Source organism: Myotis lucifugus, unplaced genomic scaffold (assembly GCF_000147115.1).
Source record: "Myotis lucifugus unplaced genomic scaffold, Myoluc2.0 scaffold_84, whole genome shotgun sequence".
Taxonomy (NCBI): domain Eukaryota; kingdom Metazoa; phylum Chordata; class Mammalia; order Chiroptera; family Vespertilionidae; genus Myotis; species Myotis lucifugus.
Genome location: NW_005871132.1, coordinates 1,998,378 through 2,021,817, shown reverse-complemented (window position 1 = coordinate 2,021,817; position 23,440 = coordinate 1,998,378). Strand labels below are relative to the sequence as shown.

Here is a 23,440-nt window from a genome sequence, read left to right as displayed (position 1 = left end):
GCTAATGATATGCTAAAGGCTGCTCAACAAGTCTCTATGACGTGCACTGACCACTAGGGGGGCAGATGCTCTGACTGGTAGGTTAGCTTGCTGCTGGGGTCCGGCCGATTGGGACTGAGCGAGATGGGTTGGACATGCCCTGGAGCCCTCCCATGGTCCCTCCCCAGCTGGCCAACCTCCCACATCTCTCCCTGGTCCTGATTGTGCATTGGTGGGTCCCTCAGCCTGGTTTGCACCCTCTCACAATCCGGGACCCCTTGGGGGATGTCAGAGAGCTGGTTTCAGCCCGATCCCGCAGGCCAGGCCAAGAGACCCCACTGGTGCATGAATTTGTGCACCGGGCCTCTAGGCTACACTAATAAAAGACAAACATGCAAATTATCCGTACCTTCGCTATGCCTTAAGCCACACCCACCAGCCAATCAGAGCGACTATATGCAAATTAACCCAACCAAGATGGCGGCTGGCAGCCACGGAGCTGGAGCAAGCAGGAGGCTTGGTTGCCCCAATGATGGAGGAAGCCAAGCTTTCCGCCTGCCGCGGCCGGCTCTGAGCTCCACTCAAAGCAACAAAGTTTCAATTATAGAAGATAAATAAACCCCAAATACCTGCTTTCAGCAGGCCATGGCCATGGAGCTGGAGCGAGCAGGAGGCTTGGGTTGCCCCTGGCGATGGAGGAAGCCAAGCTTCCCTCCTGCCCGCCCTGGCCAGCTCTGAGCTCCTCTTAAGGCTACAAAGTTTCAATTATAGAAGGTAAATAAATCCCAGAATAAAAAAAAGAAAAAAGAAAAAAAGGAGAGGCTGGGAGCTTCCGTCACCGGGGGTATTTGGCCAGCCTGAAAATGGCCCTTAGCCCCTCACCCAGACTGGCCAGGCACCCCAGTGGGGACCCCCCACCCTAAAGGGGGTGTGACCAGCCTGAAAACAGCCATCAGCCCCTCACCCAGGCTGGCCAAACCTCCATGGGGTGAGGGTCCCCACTGTGGGGGGGCTTGACCAGCCTGCAAATAGCCATCAGCCCCTCACTCAGCCTGGCCAGGCACCCCAGTGGGGACCCCCACACTGAAGGGGGTGTGACCAGCCTGCAAACACCCATCAGCCCCTCACCCAGGCTGGCCAGGCACCTCAGCGGGACCCCCCACCCTGATCCGGGACACCTTTCAGGGCAAAGCAGCTGGCCCCCACCCGTGCACCAGGCCTCTATCCTATATAATAAAAGGGTAATATGCAAATTGACCCTAACAGCAGAACCACTGGGAATGACTGGTCACTATGACACACACTGACCACCAGGGGGCAGATGCCTCAATGAAGGAGCTGTCCCCTGGTGGTCAGTGCTCTCACACAGGGGGAGCTCTGCTCAGCCACAAGCCAGGCTGATGGCTGCCGGCACAGCGGTGGTGGTGGGAGCTTCTCCCTCCTCCTCAGCAGCACTAAGGATGTCCGACTGCAGCTTAGGTCTGCTCCCTGCTGGTAAGTGGACATCCCCCGAAGGCTGCCGGGCTGCCAGAGGGATGTCCGACTGCAAGCTTGGGCCCAATCCCCCAGGGAGCGGGCCTAAGCCAGCAGGTGGACATCCTCCGAGGGGTCCCAGACTGCAAGAGGGCATAGGCCGGGCTGAGGGACCCCCCCTGAGTGCACAAATTTTGTGCACCGGGCCTCTAGTTTATAATAATCATTCTAACACATACTCCCTTAACCCACTTCTCCCTGATGATGCACTTGTTCCTCTGGTCAGCTGGTTCTATGATCAAATTACCTCCCCGTTCTGCCTCTTAACACCCAAGGTTCTTCCAACTTTGCTTTTTAAAACTTAGAGACTTTCCCTAGTGTTATTTAACCTAGAGACTTTCCCTAATGTTATAAAGTGCTCTGTATTCCACCTCAGATGGGGCTTGTTTTATGAAACATTTTATCTTGCAAATTTAACTCCTGAGAACACCATCAGACTGTATGTGAAGAACATGAAGTTCTATAGAAGGAAGGTGTTATGTACATTTATTTTTGTAAACTCAATGTCATCATAACAGTATTCTACTGTGTTACTTCTTTTTGGGAGAATTGAGATTATACCACTCCAAAATAAAACAGTTTGAGATACTGCCGTGGACCTAATGTATTTTTCGTGATTAGAATAGCTTCTTTGTTGGCTCTCCCTGACGGATTTTAATCTCCTGTTAGTCCCATATTGTTCTGTAGTCCCAGGGCGCAGGCATTCTTTTCAGAAGAGATAACAGTTGATTTTGGCTTCCCAGGAGTTGGCTCTGATAAACCACTGCTTTCTTTCTTTTAAATTTTAATAGAAATATTGAAGTATAATTTATATTTCACAAAATTTACCCATTTAAAGTATAAAATTCAGCAGTCCAGTTTTAAAAGTTTTCCATAACCCTAAAAAGTCCTCGAACCTATTTGCATCAGTCCCTCCTCTCTCCTCTCCAACCAATGTAACCACTGATTTGCTTGCTGTCTATAGATTTGTGTTTGCTGGGCATTTCATATAAATGGAATAATAAAGGATGCTGCTGTCTTTTGCATCTGATTTCTTTCATTCAGCAAAATACTTTTGAAAGACTCATCCATGCTGTAACATGTATCAGTAGCTTGTTGCTTTTTATTTCTTGTGGTTAATTCTATGGATATTCCACATTTTGTTTATCCATTCACCAGTTGGTGAATGTTTTTTCATTTGGGGGTATGATATGAATAATGCTTTTATGAACATTCACAGACAAGTCTTTGTGTACACATATATTTTCGATTTATTTAGGTAGATTCCTAGGGCTGGAATTGCCATGTTATATAGCAAGTTTATGTTAAACTACTTAAGAAACTGAAACTATTTTACATTCCCAGCAGCAGTGAGAGAAGCTTTCAGTTTCTCTACGTCCTTGTCAGTACTTGGTTTTGTCTTGGTTATAGCCGCTACAGTGGGTGTGTAATGGTATCTTATTGTGGTTTTAATATGCAGTGTCCTAATGAGTGAATGTTGAGCATATTTTATCCATTTTAATAGGTTGTTAGTCTTTTTATTATGGAGTTGTAATAGTTCTTTATATATTCTTTAAACAAGTCCTTTATTAGATATATGATTTACAAATATTTTTTTCTAAGTCTGTATCTTGGTGTTTTATTTTTGAAAATTAAATATTTTGAATTACACAAGCTTTACAAATTTTAATGAAGTCCAGGTATTAATTGTTTTCTTTTATGATTTATGGTTTTTGTGCTATGTTAAGACCTCTTTGACTAATCCAAGGTCACAAAGTTTATTTCTAGAAGGTTTATAGTATTAGCTTACATTTAGGTTTGGGGCACATTTTTTATTTTTAATACTGACCTGAAGATATGTTTATTGATTTTAGAGAGGAAAGAAGGGAAGGAAGGAGGGGGAAAGGGAGGAGGGAGAGGAAAGAGGGAGGGAGAGAGGGAGAGAGAGAGAGAGAGAGGGAGAGAGAGAGAGAGAGAGAGAGAGGGAGAGAGAGAGAGAGAGAAGACAAAAACATCCATTGGTTGCCTCCGGCATGTGCCCTGACCTAGTTATGTGCCCTGACTGGGGATCAGACCTGTAATCTTTTGGCATATGGTATGATACTCCAACCAATTGAGCCACCTGGCTAGGCCTAGGTCTGTGGTAAATTTTGAGTTGACTTTTGTGTGTGCTATGAGACAAGGTTCTGAGTTACTTTTTTTTCATATTAATATTCAATTGTTCCAACACCATTTATTGAAAAAAACGATTCTTTCCCCCATTTAATTGTCTTGTACCATTGTTGAAAAGCATTTGACCATAAATATAAGGGCTTATTTAAAGTATAAAATTCAATTATTAGTGGTCTGTCCTTGTGCTAGTAGCACAGTCTTGATCATTATAGCGCTATAGCAAACTTTATATGCACATAGTATGAATTCTCCAAATTATTTTTCAATATTCTTTTAGACTATTCTAGCACTTTCCATTTTCTTGTGTTTTAGTTTGTCAATATCAACAAAAAGCCTGCTGGGATATTGACCAGGATTGCTCTGAATCTATAGATCATTTTGGGGAAAATTGGCACTTTAACAATATTGAATCATCCAGTCCTCATGACCATTCCATAGCTGAACATTTATTTAGTCTTTTTGATTTATTTTATCAGGTTTTCAGGCTATAGTTCCTGCAAATATTTTTTTTAGATTTATGTATAAGAGTTTAATATTGCAGTTGTGGTAATATGATGCTTTTTTAAAAATCAGCCTTATTTTTCATCCCCATCACTGTGTCAAGTTTTGCTCAAACCCTGTCCGTTGAATTCTCCTATGTTATATTTGTCTAAATACCAAATAATGTCTTACAAAATGGAATACATAGCCTCTACTATTTTTCATTTGTAGTTACTAAGGGATAAAGAAAGAGATGAACAGTTTCTATTACTTTGTCTCAGTGACTGGTCAGTAGTTGTTTACTGTCATAGTCTGTATACATTATTAATCACGTGAAAACACAGCTCTTTCTGTCCAGAAAGGATGGGCACATAACCTCCTGTCGGTTCTTCCGTAGGTGTCACGGTTTCCCTGGAGGTCTCAGAGAGCCCCGGGAGTGTCCAGGTGGCCCGGGGTCAGACAGCAGTCCTGCCCTGTACTTTCACTACCAGTGCTGCCCTCATCAACCTCAATGTCATTTGGATGGTCATTCCTCTCGCCAATGCCAACCAACCTGAGCAGGTACTTCTGTTCCATCTTGTGCTGCCTCTAGGATATTAATCTTTCCCGAGGAGGCGGGTAGGAAGGCATCCTGAGTACATGTTTGATTTCTAGAGAAAGGTGGCACGTTCAGTGTGTGCCGCCTGTGTTGCTTTAAGTCCTACTCCTGCATTAAGCCAACTATCAGAAGAGACTTTTTAGAAAAATTAACAAATGTCAAGGGGATCTTTCTGAGAATTTTAGGTAGGAACCTGTAATTTCATTAAAAAAAAATCACTGACAGGAAATGCCAAGACTGATTATATACCAAAGCAAAATACATTTTGAAAGGCAAGGACTGAAACTAGGTGGATGAGAAAGTACTTTGTAAAGATTGTGATAATATTAAAGTAGTACTTGAATTATTTGGCTAATTTTACAAGTATTTTAAACAAAGCCAGCTGGCATACTGGAGTCTCAAACAAATTAGGGTACATGAAAATAGAAGTTATTTCTAATAAGGTGTATCTATTATAGGCAAAAGACCCATAATATGTGATAGCCACTGCAGAAAAGAATGCTCAGAAGATTAATGCATTGTGATTATGACTATACCTTCATTCCCAGAGTTAATTATTTCTGTTATGAAGCTTTCCTGCTTCAATAAACTTATCACCACCTAAAAATATTTGATAAGCTGAATTTTCTGAAGGGATTTGGGCTGGCAGGAAAGGGTGAGGACATAACCTCCTATTCATTTCTCTGTAGGGGAACAAATAGATTTAATTGAAACTTCTTGAATTTCTTTAAACTATGGAACTTGTGTAATTGGACTGAGCCTTTGAGATCATTTTGTTCAACTTCATCATTTTAGGAGTCAATGATAAGTCAAACAGGCAAAGAAAGACTTGGCCACGGTTATGCAAACATTTACTGGTAGAGTTGAACAGACCAAGTCCCCCACTCTCAGACCTAAGGGCTTCTTGCAGCACCACCACTCTGAGTCCCCGCCCATGAATAGTTAACTTTGATAATAGAAATTGATATAAGAACAGCAATCGTGGGCTTATAACTCCCTTCCCTGTTATGACATTCATGTATATTCAGTCATTACTCGTGATCTATTTTGTGACCTATTAAGCATGAGAATAGCAGTGCTCATTAAAAAATTTTTTAAATTTGGATTTAATTTTTTGAACTAGTAAAAATATTTATGGGCTGATAGTAGCATAGCATAAAGATGTTTTCTTCATTCTGATGAGTTAGGTAAGGAAATAACGTTGTTCTAATTTGGAATGTAAGAATTTAGAATCCCTACATACTTACAGACAGGTGTTATCGTCAGAACTTGGTGGCAACTCTAAGTTAGAAATAAAGTTTTCTAATGTTTGGTGCCGTCTACTGTTTACTTGGTAGTTATAGTTATGTGTCCAGGAGATGCAGTGGCCAGTTCATTGACGTTGCTTTCTTTTGCAGGTCATTCTGTATCAGGGTGGACAGATGTTTGATGGTGCCCCTCAGTTCCACGGCAGGGTAGGATTTGCAGGCACCATGCCAGCCACCAATGTCTCTATCTTCATTAACAACACTCAGCTATCAGACACTGGCACCTATCAGTGTTTGGTTAACAACCTTCCGGATAGAGGGGGCAGAAACATTGGGGTCACCGGTCTCACAGTCTTAGGTGAGTGATAGCAAATGTCCCAAGCACTTGGACTTTACTTACGAATCTCCTCTCAAGCGCGTTTACTTCTGCCTGTCCTACACGCACAGTCTGCTTGTGTCCTTCTCATGTCAGCTCTCCGCCAGCCCACGTACACTCTGCTTCTCCGTGCTTCTTAGTCTCCCCGCCCCCGCCCCCCGCCACACTCCATTTTAGTAGCTCTCTAAAGTTCACTTCCTGGATAAAGATGATATACAATACCATCACAAGTGGCCTCTCACTTTCCTTAGGATTCTGCAGGATAGGATGTATCGTTGAGAGCAAGTTAAATCAAGAATTATTTATGAGTATGAAGCGGAAGTTTCAGCCCATGTAAAAATAGTTAACTACTTCATCATGTCTGTGTAACTCTGAGCAGGCTCACCAATTGTTGGTTTACACTTCTTATCCTGGCATGATTTTAATAATAACTCCTCTTACTCTCAAAAGTATCCTTATTTAAATGGTTAGTTATATGATCAATTTGGTCTTAATACCAAGACCAAATAGATTAGGGCCTTTTCCAAGGTTATATAGATAAGAAGCACAATAAAGTTTAGATTAAAATATAGGTCTCTTGACTCAAATCATTATTATTTCCATTATACTGGCAAGTTAGACTATCTAATACTTAATTATATCCACTCTCAACCATGTTATATTTCTCAGTTCCACTGCCTCTGAAGTAAAACACTGCCTCTGAAATGGATGCTTATGGCAGAAGTGGCTAAGTGCAGTTCATTTGGGGAGACCGAGGAAGTACTTAGAAAAGGCTGATGCTTTTGTTGGTCCTTCATCCTACTCGAGTCTCAGAACTTGCTCCCATGCTCCTTGGCAAGCTCTCTCCCCATCCCTTCCATTATTGAATCACTTGAGGACACCAGTGTCTGGGGTTCTTGACATTTTTCTTCTTTGGGTGAGGATATGCTATAGCCTTGGTGCCTTGTCCTCCCAGTTTTCAAACAGTTTAAGAAAACTAAGAGCCAGGTTGGAGAATTCTATCCTAGAAGTATCATTCATTCTAATATTTTAAAATTGGAGGCTTTTAGATACTCTTGAGTACTGAATACTATTGGAATTTAATATTATTTTGATGCTTATGCCTGTAAGTTAGATAACTAGCTTCCCACATTCTCCAAGTTTATTTTTTTCATTTTTTAAAGGAAGGAACAAAGCCTTTAATTTATTTTATAGTTAATGCTGCCTTCAAAGAATTATGTTGGTTTCCCCTCATAGCGTCACAGTGGCAATGTTGAAGGCACTAAACTGAGGCGTTTGGTTTATCCTTTCATAGCAGGTAGGGTACCCTGATATTTTTTTACTCTTCTTACCTATAGGTTACTCTCATTGTTCTCTTTTCCTCCACCCACCTTCTTTCCTGGTTCTTCTGTGTACTGCATTTATTTTTCATTCATTCATTCATTTTTGCAAGATGGAACACATTTACTGAAAAGCATTACAAGTACATCATTACTTGGACTTAATCTCTACTGCCTATATTTCCTAATAAGGGACTCCAAGCCATGGGCTTACTTTCTTTATATTTTTTTGCTTGCTTGTTTTGTGTGTGTGTGTGTGTGTGTGTGTGTTTTGTTTTTTTTTGCTATGAATCACCACCTTCTTCCTTTAGTGTTTTTTCCCCCCAGTAATTTTTTATTTCATGATCTTTGTGTCCTCATCCACCTTAATGATTTGAAAATGTGCACTGTATTACTGTCAAGTAGTAGGTAAACTTGAACCTTACCATAACTTCCCCTACCACAAAGCAGCTTAGGTGTAAAGAAGGGCTGCCTTGTTTTTGTTTGTAAAGTGATAAAAGGACCTTGTTGAGGTGATCTTAGCCAGAGTGGAGCTGGCAGCGTAAGTGGTCGCTCTCCCTTGAGATATCTTCTCTACAAGTGGCCTCTTCCAGTAATGAAAAAAATTAGCTGTGGTAAAATACATGTAACATAACATTTACAGTGCAGTTCAGTAGTGTTAAGTGCATTCCCATTATTGTGAAACCAATCTCCATAACTACTTTCACTTTGCAAAACTAAAACTCTGTACCCATTAAACAACATGCCACTCTCCCCCCAGCTGATGGAGACCACTGTTCTACTTTCTGTTTCTATGATTTTGATTACTCTAGATTTCTCATATAAGTGGAATCATAATTTGTCTTTGTATGACTAGCTTACTTCACTCAGCATAATGTCTTCAAGGTTCATCAATGTTGTAATGTGTCAGAATTTTCTTACTTTTCAGGTCTAAGTAATATTTCATTGTATGTATAACTACATTTCACTACCCACTCATCTATCTATAGACACTTGGGTTGTTTCCACCTTTTAGTATTGTAAATAATGCTGCTGTGAACATATGTATTCAGCAGTGTTTTTAAAGGCAATATGTTGAACAAAGGATCTCAAGAATTCTTTTTAGGAAGCAGGGTGAAAGCAAGTCCATAAGATACCTTGAAAATGTGGCCAGAGAGTGTAGCCCCTTTCACATACTTGTTCCCTGCTAACTGAAGTTGTAGGCACCTATGCCCAAGCCCTGTGACTAGTACATGACTGTCACAGGCTTCACTCAGCTAGTCTCCTGGTATGTGTCCCAAAAGCAGTGAGGTTCTAGTGTACTGAATGTTGGATCTCACCTCTATCATCGTTTGGCTTGTAGTGATTGCATACTTTGTTGCTTATTCTTCCTATTATAGTTCCCCCTTCTGCCCCTCACTGCCAAATCCAAGGATCCCAGGATGTGGGCAGCGATGTCATCCTGCTCTGCAGCTCTGAGGAAGGCATTCCTCGACCAACTTACCTTTGGGAGAAGTTAGACAATACCTTCAAACTACCTCCAACAGCCACTCAGGGTATGTAGAGCGTTGCTTTACTCATTTAATTAGTTATTGTGGAAAATTTCGGTTCTAAGACTCACAAAGTAATAGCTTTCATAGATTTAAAAAACACACACACAGTATTTTTAACTGCTGAAAAAGCTATCTGGACCATTTTGTGTTTTCAACTATAAAGAGAACAAAACATTTTATTATATCTTCTCATTGCTCGTTTTATGAAATGTAGATTATTCAGTGGTAACTATATATGGAAATTCTGTTCCATCATAGTGAAGATTTTAAAATAGCTCAATGGTAGCTTCTTTGTATTGTTAACTGTAAGATAATCCTTGAAGTTCATCGCTGAGCATCCACTTCCTACTTGAGACGCAACTGCCTACTTTAGTATGAGGAACATCTGCATGGTCATGGAAGGGCTAATCATCCTGTTTGCAGCCTCATGTCTAATTAGAGGAGGAATATGGGAAAGAGAACAGGAAAAGGCCCCGCTGATCACCCAGGAGTTGATCACACCAGACAGGTAAACATAGGGAAGGCATGAACATCACTGATGGTTTTCTACATGTCAATCCATCTATTTATATTTGATATTAAAAGAAGCACCCCTGAAAAATTGAGGAAAATGTACGAAATAAAATGAGGAAAATTATAGAATTATATGTAAAATCTATTTAAAAAATTAGGAATTAGCAATCTGGAGTGTTGCATCATCTATATTACAGAACATGTTTCCTGCAGCATTTTCAGGGCAGATGTAAAAACCTTAAAGAATTGGCAGTTAATGGAGAGATCTAAAACAACCTTAGTTATGCCTGAGTAGTATGAACGATGGAAAAGGAAAGTCCTAAGTTGTATGTGAAGTTAGACGTATTAAAGAACCAGGACCACCAACTTCTTAAAGAGCTTGTAAGTTTTCTTTGAGAATCACAACAGAAATATCATGGGCCTCCCATCACCTTTAAGTTAACTTAGTCCAAATTTCATTATTTTAAAACATTTCTTTAACATAATATTTTTGTTACTCTAATAATGATTACTGCAATATTGTTGTTCTCTACTGATTTTTTTATTGGTTAAATTTTTAGCCACACTGTGGGTTAAATAGCTTTATTTCTGTACTAACTTGTTGATCTCACCACTGTAAGTGGTATGTTTGAAATAGAACTTGTCTTCAAATCCTGAAATCATATTTAAATTGTAGGTTTTTCAGTGACAGTTTTCTGTGGTAGTTTACCTCTTTTGGCCTGTGTTGTCTTTTGTAAAATAAGGGGGTTAAACAGTATCTTGAAGATGATCTTGTCCATCTTAAGATTTTATGATTTATTTTATAACATTTCTTTGAAATACTGGATTGAGTTTGGAATTACAAATGAACATGTAAAAGTGGTTGTTTATATATAAGTTGTGAAATATCTGTAGAAAGAACTTTCCATCCCTTTGTATCAGTCAAATTTTTTAAAAAATTGATTTCAGAGAGGAAGGGACAGGGAGAGAAAGATAGAAACATCAGAGATGAGACAGAATCATTGATAGGCTGCCTCCTGCACATCCGCTACTGGAGATTGAGCCTGCAACCCAGGCATGTTCCCTTGACTGGAATTGAACATGGGACTTTTCAGTCTGCAGGCTGATGCTCTGTCCACTGAGCCAGAGCAGCTATGGCACATTTTTTTAAATTTATATTTTCTTTGCAATTTGAATATTCTTTGATTCTTTGAGTATAAAAGAGAAGTGGGATGCAAAGATGAAAATGTTTGTCTTTTATAATTCAAACTCTGGATCAGTTATCAGAATTACTTTAGATAATTTCATGTTTCATAATAATGCACATTACATGAGTCTGAGTTTTAGTTTAAGTCTACCTCTTGATAGCTACATAAATAAAGTAGATCTCAAAATAACATTTAATCTCAACATAAATTTTTTCAGATTTACTTTACTAATATGTTTGCAGTTGCTTAATATAAACTCAGGAAGCATCTCTGAGAAAAGAATGTTTCACATCAGGGGAGAGCACCCCAGATGTCTGATTAGTGACAGGCACTTAGTATGTGGGGATTAGCATTGACCTTGTGTATAGGGCCAGCTTGAAGGCATTTCTTCCAGCCAGATCTGAGACAATTTGAACATTAAAATAAATACATAATCCATTGAATAAAATGAGATATACCTGGATCTCTGCTGATATACATAAATAAATGGGGGAGAAGGGAAAGCATTTTCTAGTAGTAGAATATCTATTAATGTATATAGAAGGAATGGTGGGGTTAGGAAAACCATCACTGATATCAAAATAGTGGACAAAAGTTTGATAAGGAGCAGGATATTTACATAGTTCCAAAATATGTCTCCACAAATTACTTATTAGTTGCACAGAAAAAAAATAATACAGTTGACCCTTGTACAACAAGGGTTTGAATTACAGGGATCCACTTACCTGTAGATTATTTTCAACAAATACTGTAAATGTATTTTCTCTTCCTTATGATTTTCTTAATAGCATTTTCTTTTCTCTAGCTTTCTTTATTGTAACAATACCATGCATAATACATATAGCATACAAAATATGTGTTGACTGTTTAGGTTATCTGTAAGGCTTCTGGTCCACAGGAGGCTACTGGTAGTTAAGTCTTTGGGGAGTCAAAAATTATATGCACATTTTCTACTGCTTGGGCGGGGTGGGGGTGTCAGTTCCCGAACCCCTGTGTTGTTCAAGGGTCAACGGTAACTTTATAGTAGAGAGGCCTGGTGGATACCACTTTAACCAGGTGATCAAAGTGAACATTATTAATATTGTTAGGAGCTCTTATCCTGTGCCTCCTAATATATACACTGAGAAGGACATAACATCATTGCTGTGGTATTCCTGTCAAACACACAACCTGAACCCAATCAGGAGGAAACATCAAGCAAACCAAAGGGAAGACAAACTGTTGCAGGCGGGAAGAGACTAAGGAGATAGAACAATTAAATGCAGTGCGGAATTCTGAATTAGAATCTGGACAGAGGAAGAAATAGCCAAAAAGGACATTATTGGGACAATTGATGAAATCTGAGTATAAACTGTGGGTTAGATAATACTGTTGTACCAATGTTAAATTTCTTGACTTGGATGCTTGTCCTGTGATTGTGTGAAGGATGTTCTGAGGAAATACTAAGTACTTAGTTGTAAAGAGACCCAATGCCTTCAACTCACTTTTTAAAAACACATACACGCACACACACACAAAATATTTTTATTGATTTCAGAGAGGAAGGGATAGGGAGAGAGAGAGAGAGAGAGAGAGATGAGGAAGTAGAGTCATGGATCAGCTGCCTTCTGTACTCCCCCCACTGGGGACCTAGCCTGCAGCCTAACTCGGCATGCGCCTTGACTAGAAATTGAACCTTGACCTCCTGATTCATAGGTCAATGCTTAACCACTGAGCCACCATGGCTGGGCTTCAACTCACTCTTAAATGGCTCATAAAAATATTTATATGCTTAGTGAGAAAATTATAAACATAATAGGGCAAAATATGAACAGTTGTTGAATCTGAGTAGATGATATACAATATATAGAGTTCCTTGTGACAGTCTTGCAACTTTCTGTAAGTTTAAAATTATGTCAAAATAAAAGTTACCCAAAAGTTGTCCTCATATAGTTCATATGTGATAGTCAAGAGATGAGTAGATTTAGAACCAGTATCCTAGGAGGTACACTTCATTTTCATATGGAGAAATAATTGTGGATTCAGTATTATCCTTTTGGTACATACTTTCGAATTCTAAGGTGAGTGAAAACTGTATTTAAGGTTGATATTATTTCAAGCAAAATGTAGCCCTTTGGACTGTGCTTCTAAGGCTTGTAAACTGGCCCAGGTTCCACTAAGTGGGTAGAGGCCGGGACTGCTGCTAATAAGCGTCCTATGATGCATGGGACAGCATCCACAATGAGGAATTATCCAGACCAAAATGTCAGTAAGTGAATTACATGAATAGATTTTCAAACATTGCACCATCCTTACATTTCTGAAATAAAGTCTGTTTGTGATTATTTTTAAACAAACTGCTCCATTCAGAATCCTAATATTTGAATGGAATTTTTGCATCTGTGATCATAAGTGAGGAGAATGGCCTATGAGTTTTCTGCCTTCTATTGTCCTTGGTTCAATTTTAGTATCACATTATACAGTGGCCTCAAAATGAGTTGGGCGGCTTTTCTTCATTTTCTATTTTCTGCAACAGTATGAATAAGATAGAGATTATCTGATTATTTTTTAGAATTTGCCTAAGCTTTGCCTTGCTGTTATGTTTTGTTGGTGGATTTCTGACTATTGATTCAGTTTCTCTAATGGTATAAATTTATTTTATTTTTCTGTACCTGTTTTTCTAGTAAATTTTTTTGTCAAGTTTATATACATATCAGCATCAAATTGTTTCTGTATACAAAGCAGAAGAGTGTATCTTAGAGGGTAGGTTCTGGAGTTAGAGGATGTGGTTGGAATCTTGACTTCAAAAACCACTGGCTATGTTTTCCCCGTTCTGGATTTCTTTGGTTAATTCTTGCTGGCATGTTTCAGGTGTCCTTGCTTTATGTTTCAGGTGTATCTCCTGTATATAGCATGTGTCTAGATTTAGTTTGGTTTTCAGTTTGCAATCTGAGAGCCTTTGTCCATTGTTTGATTACATCCATTTATATTAATTGTGATTATGGATAAATTTAGATAGATTGCTAATATTTTGTTTTATATTTTATCCTCCCCTATACTTTCTACTGATTATTTCAGTGTTTTTTTTTTGTTTTTTTTTTAATAAATTATGCCTTTTTCCTTCATGGCTCCTAAGGAATCCTGTGTTGTCCTCATCCTTTTACGTATAATTGAATAGCACAGTGGAGAGAGATGATGAGCTCTCCTCCTTGCTGAGAACTCTGCAGAACTTTGTGTGGAGATCACAGATGGAGCATGAGGGTATCTTAAGCATCACCATAGTCCAGCACTCGCATGTTACAGGGAGAAGCCTGAGGTCTGGGGAGGACACTGGGCTTGCCTAGGGTCTGTGGATAGAAAGAACTACTGTTCCTCTTCCGTGTTAGGGAGCCTCAGGCGTCTTGATTCTCCTTCCTGAACTTCCCTTGTTGACCCCCTCCCCAGTGAGAGTGTTTCCATAATTCTCCTAGGAGAGTAACAAAGTCTTCACCCACTGAAGTTGCTGAATGAACAGGCACTTACTTTTCTCTTTATCGTTCTGACTGAAGACAAGAGCAAGTCCCATGGGATGTACTCCCTGTTCTTAAAAAATTAAGGTTATCACAACTGTATTTGTTTTTCTGTACATTCTTCCATTCTTTAAAGATGTGTGTGTATGTACACAAATAGAAACAACCCTTATTCTGTACAACTACTTAAGGATAGCGTATTATGGAAGGTAGAGAGACATAAATGCAATTAGACATATTATCGCCTGGCCGGTGTGGCTCAGTGGTTGAATGTTGACCTATGAACCAGAAGGTCATGGTTTGATTCCCCATCAGGGCACATGACCAGGTTTCAGGCTCGATCCCCAGTAGGGGGTGTACAGGAGGCAGCAGATCGATGATTCTCATCATTGATGTTTCTGTCTCTCTCTCCCCCTTCCTCTCTGAAATCAATAAAAATATATTTAAAAAATTAAAGAGACATATTATCTAATGGAGGAGACACATATAAAGATACTAGAGGCCTGGTGCATGAGTTTGTGCATGGGTAGGGTCCCTTGGCATGGCCTGCAGGGATTGGGCCGAAACTGGCAATCCAACGCTGCTTGCCGCTCCTGCCTGCCGCTCCCTCTCATCCCTGCCCTGCTGTATCTGCCTCGGGCTTGTGCCCAGTCAGTCCTCATTGGGAGAGGCTCATGTGAATCTATGTAATCTATAATAATCTATAATAATAAAAGGGTAATATGCTAATTGGACCGGATGTCATTCCGGATGTCCTTCCTGACAAAGCCAGGGCCGGAGGGAAGCCAGCCTGGGTCCCAGGTGCCTGTGGGTGGCCCGAGCGAAGCCAGCCCAGGTCCTGGGTGTCTGCCGGTGGCTGGAGGAGGGAAGCCGGTGCCGGCAGCCGGGGGAAGGAAGGCCTACTCTTGTATGAATTTTTGTGCATCAGGCCTCTAGTGTTAAGAAAGGGGATCCAAATATCACATTATTCAGATATCTCCCACTAATGTTGATTGCTATTTTCCAGTGTTTGAATATTTGCTGTAGACTTCAGTTCTGTGTAAATGCTTCAAAAGCAGAAATGCAAAGAGAAAGAGATGGGAATGTTGCTGTAGAATACACTGACATGAAAACAGAAATGGATTTAAAATCCGAATCGGCAAAAGCAATATCTACTTCAATGGCAAAATCAGGCCAAAGAGACAAAACATTTTCAATGTTAAATAAAAGAAATGAGCCAGTACGAAGTGGATGTACCCTAACATCTGCCTTGAAGGTGCTTTGGACCTTCTCTTAATGGGCATAGGTTCTCTTCCTTTCCATTCTCCATTTATATCTTAATTCAGCATTACCACAAAAATTAAATAAAATTTTCTACCTATGGAAAATTTGGCATGAAACAAAGATCAAGTCTGTTGAATAGTGCACTTAATGCTGTATTGTTTTAAAAATTTCTTTTAGAATGACAGAGCTTAAATATTAAGTATTTGTGATACTACCTTTGAGTATTTAGTAGACTTTAATTTGGCATTTAGTTTTACTGTTTTTTATTATCAAATGTTTATATCAGTTTGAGATCATGTTTTACATATTATTGAAATGTATTATTTTGCCATAGTATATTCATAAGCCATCCATTTATTATTGTTTTGTACAGAATACTTCTGAACTTTTATGGAAGAAATGACTTTATTATGATTATTAATTATTTAAAAATACATAAGTCATATAAAAATATAGAGTGACTTATGATTTGTGAATGCCTATCCCTCAACCTCAAATCCTGAGCTATTAGTCTGTATTGAAAATTTGGAGACATTCAACATTTTCCTTATGATTTTTTTTTTTATGATTCAGAAAAATTTAAATTTCCCAAGCAATGCCAGGAAGGATTTGTCCTTGGCAAGCATGGCCAGGCACCATACTAAGCTTGTTCCATCCACTATCTCCTTTAGTCCTCATAGAGACATGATGTAGAGGCACGTCGGTAGCTCCATGTCACACATGAAGAAGCAAAGACATAGATGAAGATGAGGTAACACATTCGGGACCACATGTGTTAGGGCAGATAGCAGCCCAGGCGCTCTGAGTGCAGAACACATGCAGACGTGGTCTGGAACTGAGCAGAGAGGATGGAAGTGGAAATGTACACCTTTACTTCTGTCTACCTCTGAAGGGCACTTTAGTCCGGCTGCATAGCTTACATGGGTTACAGTGTTGCTGCCAACTAAAACCGAGTGGGGTGCAATGTCATGTGTGCTTTCAAATTATGGTTCCACACTGTTGGACTTTCCCTATCCTTTAAAAGAAAGCAGACAAAAAGAACATTTATTTTCTAACTCCATTTCAACAAATTGCTTCCATGCCAGAGCAGGCCAAGTAAAGTGAAGGACTGAGGAACCAGCCCACCCCCTTTCTGATAGGCCATGTGCTTGTCCCTGAATCAGTCTGGTGCTTGCTCATGAGCTGCTCCCGGCTCCGCTCTGCGTTGCCTGCACAGACAGCCCGGTGCATCTACAGATCTTTAACGCGATGTCCTGATGTGGGTCTTTAAAATTCATGAAGAAAAAAAAAATCTCTGCCAAAAAAGAAAGCTATTGATACTTCTTCCGTGTTTATTTTTATAGTCTTATCATCTGCTGATTTCTTTGGTTTTCTTATTTTTGTCCTCTAAATCCTACTTGATTGCTATTTTTCTGGCAGACCAGGTCCAAGGAACAGTCACATCCGGAACATCAGCGCGCTGTCTTCAGGTTTGTACCAGTGCGTGGCTTCTAATGCCATAGGAACCAGCACCTGTCTTTTGGATCTCCAGGTTATCTCCCGTAAGTATGTCACATTCCGATGTCCACTTTGGGTCTGAGACTGGGAATGAAGAGAGATGCTGAATTGTTTTTAAGATTGTTTAAAGATTAAATAGAAATTCATTTGTTTTAATCATTGAAAATATTTTATAAGCATATTAGTATACTTTTCAGCTTCAGCAATATGACATCTTCTTTATGACAAAATGTCTTTCTCCCCAGAATCAGTAGAATCAAATCAATTCTGATGGTATAATGCTATAGACATTATACAGTTTGTGATGATCTGTGGCCATGGTCAAGACAAGACCTTCTTGTATTTTCTTCAAATTCCTTATAGCAGCTTAATTGTTGAATGCCCCGATCATAAATAAAAAGTACAGAATTTTTCTCTTCATTTGAGAATTCTGGGTTATTGGAATTCTAGTTGCAAAAGGGAGTGATCTGTTTGGAATGAGCTGATAAGTTAGCCGACAGATTGCTAGGTTCCTGTGGGGCAGATCGGGCAGGTAAGACAGGCACCATCTTTTTCCTGCTCTGCTGTAGGTGTGGCGCTCCTGACGCTGAGTCAGGTAACCTTTCATTCCCTAAATACCTGCGAGCCTGCTGTGCCTCAGTCCTAGCACTGGGGTACAGAAAGTTAAGGGAGGTTTAACTTTATATGGATGCAGTACTTTAGGCAGTTTTGTACATTTTAAGAAGATTCTCTAGTAAACTTAGTTTATAAAGTTGCATGGGTACATACTATTTCTCTCGCTTTTGTTGTTTAAATACACCTTACATATATTTTGCAGCACAGCCCAGGAGCGTTGGACTAATAGCTGGAGCCGTTGGCACTGGTGCAGTTATTGTCATTTTTTGCATTGCACTAATTTTAGGGGCATTCTTTTACTGGAGACGCAAAAATAAAGAGGAGGAGGAAGAAGACATTCCTAATGAAATAAGGTTTGTGTGTCAGATCCTTTGTCCCGCTTAGCCAATGTCTATATTTCCATTCATTTTGGGAAACTAAGATTTCTTTGCTTATCTTATGACTGTGATGGCCAACATAGTTAAAATGGCTAAAGGATATTTTCTTGTAAGTGCTATCACTTTTCCTCATGGTACTAGTCAGCTTTCTTTGCTGGATCATGAAAGGGGAGGACTAGGAGGACACAAGAGAAGAATGTCCCCTTTCTCTCCCAGATCTCCAGGGTTACTGGGGTTAGGTGGCTGCCACAGTAGAAAAGTTAGATTAGAACATGTGTTTAACATTGACACATACTATAGATGAGAACATAAAGCATGAAGGAATATGGTCAGAGCATACCTATACCCAGATAGGCCACAGCAGTATGGCTTGGTGTGAAAGTTCAGTCAAGAATATAAACATCTTAAGAAAACAATGTCAAAATGACCTTTAAAGAAAAGTGACTCTTTTTGTTGTTGTTAATCCTTACCAGAGGGTATTTTTCCCATTAATTTTTTAGAGAGAGTGGAAGAGAGAGGGAGGGAGAGAGAAAGAGAGGGAGAGAAACATCAATGTGAGAGAGACACATCACTTGGTTGCTTCCTGCATGTGTCCCAACCAGAACCAGGGAATAAACCCCAACCCAGGCACATGCCCTTGACCAGGAATCAAACCAGTGACCCGATGGTCAACAGGCCAATGCTCTAACCACCTAGTGACACTGGCCAGGACAAGAAAAATGATTTTTGGCATATGGTGGAAATAGGAAGGTTCAGGCTCAGAATGAGATTGCATCGTATCATATCCTTATTGAAAAAGCTTTGATGACTTATGCCTACAGTCTACTTAGCATGACACATGCAGTCCTTCAGGATCTGACCCTCACCTGCTTCCCATAACTGGTCTTAACCTCCCATAACTTCCCTGATCACCTGTGTTCCAATTTACTCTACATCCTCTCATGCCTCAGGGCCTTTGCTCAGGCCTTCGCCCTCTTCCTGGGCGATACTCCTTTCTTTTTCTCCATCTCTTCAGTCAATTCCTTTATCTGATTCAAGACCAGTCCAGGTATCATCTCCTCACATAAATTACTTTTGCCTTTTACCCAACCCTGCAGACTCGCAGATATTCTTATATTAATTGTCACCCCCATTTGATCAGAGGTTTATTGACTATCTGAGCTGTGTCTATTTTACATGAAACATCTAGTGGAATGATAGTCAATAAATGTTAAGTGAATTAACCTCTTAAATTAAATTAATGACTTCTCTTAGCATCTTCTAATTCTTAAGGGTTTATGTATGCAGGGACAGATTTCATCCCAGCATAAGATTACTGAGGAAAACTTCTTTTCAGCCGACCACAATGGTCTCTCAAACCCCAAAGTGCAATAAGATCAGGCCTATTCTAACCATTTCTTGAAGTTCTTCACATCCATAGCTTAGTTTCCTAGCTATTTTACAGCAGCTAGCTCAGCAGAATTCTTCACGGACTATTTTCCTATTTAGAGCAAATGCATACACACACACACAGAGATTTTTTAATTATTTTATTATTATTATTATTTTTAGTTATATTGGAAAACACAAGTCTTTGAGAGATTTGAAATGTCCTTTCGTAGTCTTGGAGACTGAGAAGCTGAGGAAAAATTTCTAGGGCATTGTCTCAGAGGGAATGAATGTTCAAGCCAAGTCCACCAGAGCTGCTGTGGCCTTTCCTGAGGATTTGTATTTCACAGACATGTTATCCTTAATGTAGAAGAAAGTCCCGGTAGGTAAACCTGAAGGAAATCCCAATGACAACTTTATTCTGTTCCTTTTCAGAGAGGATGATCTTCCACCTAAATGTTCTTCTGCCAAAGCATTTCACACCGAGATATCCTCCTCTGAGAACAACACATTGACCTCCTCTAATACCTACAACAGCCGATACTGGAGCAACAATCCAAAAGCTCATAGAAACACAGAGTCATTCAACCACTTCAGTGACTTGCGCCAATCTTTCTCCCTGCACTCGGGCAATGCCAACATACCGTCCATCTATGCTAACGGGACCCACCTGGTCCCAGCTCCCCATAGGACTCTGGTAGTGACAGCCAACAGGGCCTCATCACCGAAGGTCATGCCCAGGAGCAATGGCTCGGTCAGCAGGAAGCCTCGGCTGCAGCACACACATGCCCACACCATCAGCCAAGCAACGCTGGAGCGAATTGGTGCCGTCCCGGTCATGGTGCCAGCCCAGAGTCGGGCCGGGTCCCTCGTATAGGACATGAGCAGATAGTGTTCAGAAAAAAGCCAGTGAGATGCCCCATACACGGGGTGGGGGTGGTGGATGAGTGCGGGGAAAGAAGCACTTTCCTTATCATGATACTAGTAAAAAGCACAGAGAAGAAAGTTAATGCTGTTACCTGGCCATGGAGATTTGTGAAATGAGCCAGAATGTCTGTCCTGAAGACTTGTTTCTCCGCCTCCGATGTCCCGGGATCCTAGTCAGTAAGCTGGATCTCAAAGATGTGCCAAGCCAAGGGAAAGATGTGAGCAGAATAGCACGTGAAATCTAAACTGCAGTCCAGATGAGTTTGTTCTCTAGCTCATGCCTAAATCTTTCAAGAGACTCAAGTGCCAGATGGAGTTTAAATAATGACATTATTTTAAAAGATAGGCGTCTTTAGAAAACTAATGAACATCCTCTTCCCATCCCTTCTATACGTAGAGGGCAAAGGGCATGAATGGTTAGTATCTGTCCCTACATCACAGAATCAAAACTTTTTACACAAGCAGAATTCAGTAAGAAGTGTGTGTGGGGGGGGGGGGGAACAAAAGAAACTTCTTTGAGAAGCCCATTCATAGTTACTTATTTGTGAACCATGAATTTCATATTTGGAATATTGCTCTATGGACAGATTCTTGCCTGTCTAGGTTTTTCTAGGCTCTGCTACAGGTCCATGACAATTACTGTTCATTATTTCCCGGGAAAGTATTTTTTTAAAAGAAATGTATTGGTTTTTTAAAAAATACATTGGACTAGGAAATAAAAGACTGTTGCTAGTTAACACCACAGTCAGTGACTGTTCCTTGGGCCCCCGGAGGGCCATCAGGAAAGAGCGAGGCTGGGGGGCGGCACAGGAGAGGGAGGCAGGCAGGTCCAGGGACTGGAGCATCCCTGGCAGCCTCTCAGAGCAGGGCGTCCGGGGTGCCCTGCTATCACACCGGGTCACTCCTAATGAGGGCAGCACCTGATGCCTTTTGTGCTGAGGGAGATAACTTTCTCCTTGTTTGACAAGCAGAGGTTAGTAGGTTGTTACAGGGCAGGAGTTGTTTTGTTTTTCTTCAAAATAATTATTTTTGTGAAAGATGGTACTGAGACCGAAAGGATGTGTCTTCAGGTAAGCTCCTGGGAGAGTCTGCCCTGTATTTGTCAGAGCTCAGGGTTGCAGTTGTGTCCAAATGCATTTTATACCCCTGTAAAGAGACTCCTTTTGTGATTGATTACCCGGTGTGGCCTTAGAGTTCACCCGGTGATTTACAAACTCCCCACTCTGTTTTGTGCTCTGTAGATAGGGTCATACTTGGATTGGTGACTATCTTGCCTTAATCACACTATAAGCAGCACACAAATGTTTTCTTCCCAGACTTTTCCCTAAATTAGTTATCCTGACCCCCATGATTCCATAGGAGCATCTTTTCTTTTCCCGGTATTGTCTCTTACTCCCTCATCCCACTATGCTTTTTGCTGTTTTCCTATAAGCATAGTTACAACAGGGAGTGGCCTCCTCATTTTCAGACTTATTTGACTAAATGGAAACCAACAGCTGCTGCCTATACTATTTTTCCAAGAGGGCTAAGATCAGAACCTAACCATTCCGATACTGATGAAAACTGAATTTACTTTAGCATTGCTTATTTTTTTCATTTGATGGTTCTTGACTTTGTAAAAAAAATTTAAATAAATGAATGTCTATACTTTTTAATAAACACAAGTGTGAAAATACTATGACACAGAGATGATAATATCAGATGTTGTTTAGAAAGCATTTATCTTGCATTTCTTTATTTCTAATTATCTAAAATTTAATAAAAGTTTATTCATGTAAAAACAAGTTGTCATTAATTATCATAATACTAATGAATGGATGATTTTGTATTCCCCTTAATTTTATAAGCATTTTCCATTCTGTTAGATAGTATTCATAGTCATTTTAATGAGTATATAATATTCCAAAAATTACTTTCATTAGAAATTTAATTTGGGTCCAGTTCTCACATGTGTGATTATAGATGTAATGACCTTTCTCATTCATTGAGCTATTTTTATATTTCATATTTCCTGCTTTTTTCAGCCCTGAATCTCTATCACCTAGAACAGTGCCTAACATGGGTGTTGAGTAGACAAATGACTGATAATTTCTGAACTGAAGTTGCCAAGCTTTGTTCATAAAGTTATGATCATGATTGTAACTCTTGATATATACAGGGGTTGACAAAAGTAGGTTTACAGTTGTTTATATGAAAAAAGACAGGATTATACTAATACAAGAATAAACTCTGTTTTGTGTTCTTAGAACTGTAAACCTACTTTTTGCCCATCCTTGTATATTGAATCATTGCTTTAATTTTTTTTGAGATAACTATATATTTACATGCAGTTCTAAGAAATAATAGATTTCCATATACCCTTCACCTCATTTCTCCCAAAGGTAATATTTTGCATAACTATTATACAGTATCACACATTGACAGTCCATCAACCTTACTCAGATTTCAAGTTATACATGCACTCATTTGTGTGTACGTGCACATATTTAGTGCGATTTTATCATGAGTAGGTTGATGTGACCACCACAGTCATGATACAGGATTCGTTATGCTTTCCTTATATAGTTACAGCTCCCTCTGCTTCAAGTCCCTAATCCCTAATGTGCTCTTTTTCTCTATAATTTTGTTATTTGAAGAATGTTATATAAATAGAACCGTGCATTATATAACCTTTGAAGATTGGCTTTTTAAAAAATTCAGCATAATTTTTTTGAAATCCAGTCAAGTTGCATGTATCAATAGTTCATTCCTCTTTATTGCTGAGTAGTATTCTGTGGTACAGATGTACCACAGTTTGTTTAACCATTTACCCATTGGTGGGTATAAAGGATATTTGAGTTGTTTGCAGTTGTGGGCTTTTAAAAATAAAGCTGCTGTGTACATTTTATTTTTACTGTGAGCATTTTTGTACAGGTTTTTGTGTGAACATAAGTTTTTATTTCTCTGAGATAAATACAGTTGCTCCAGCACCATTAGTTGAAAAGCCTACT

The 23,440-nt window shown here is 39.7% G+C and overlaps 1 protein-coding gene across 1 annotated transcript in view; it reads left to right on the top strand.

Annotated features, from left to right (window-relative positions):
• IGSF11 (immunoglobulin superfamily member 11) overlaps positions 1-21,102 on the top strand; it is a 117,280-nt gene extending 96,178 nt beyond the window's left edge. Inside the window, 7 exon segments of the mRNA XM_023755756.1 lie at positions 4,541-4,704; positions 6,139-6,346; positions 9,063-9,218; positions 17,086-17,106; positions 17,109-17,207; positions 18,065-18,131; positions 19,959-21,102. Coding sequence (XP_023611524.1) covers positions 4,541-4,704; positions 6,139-6,346; positions 9,063-9,218; positions 17,086-17,106; positions 17,109-17,207; positions 18,065-18,131; positions 19,959-20,400 — 1,157 coding nt within the window. The 3' untranslated portion in view covers positions 20,401-21,102.
• Positions 21,103-23,440: the final 2,338 nt, after the last annotated feature.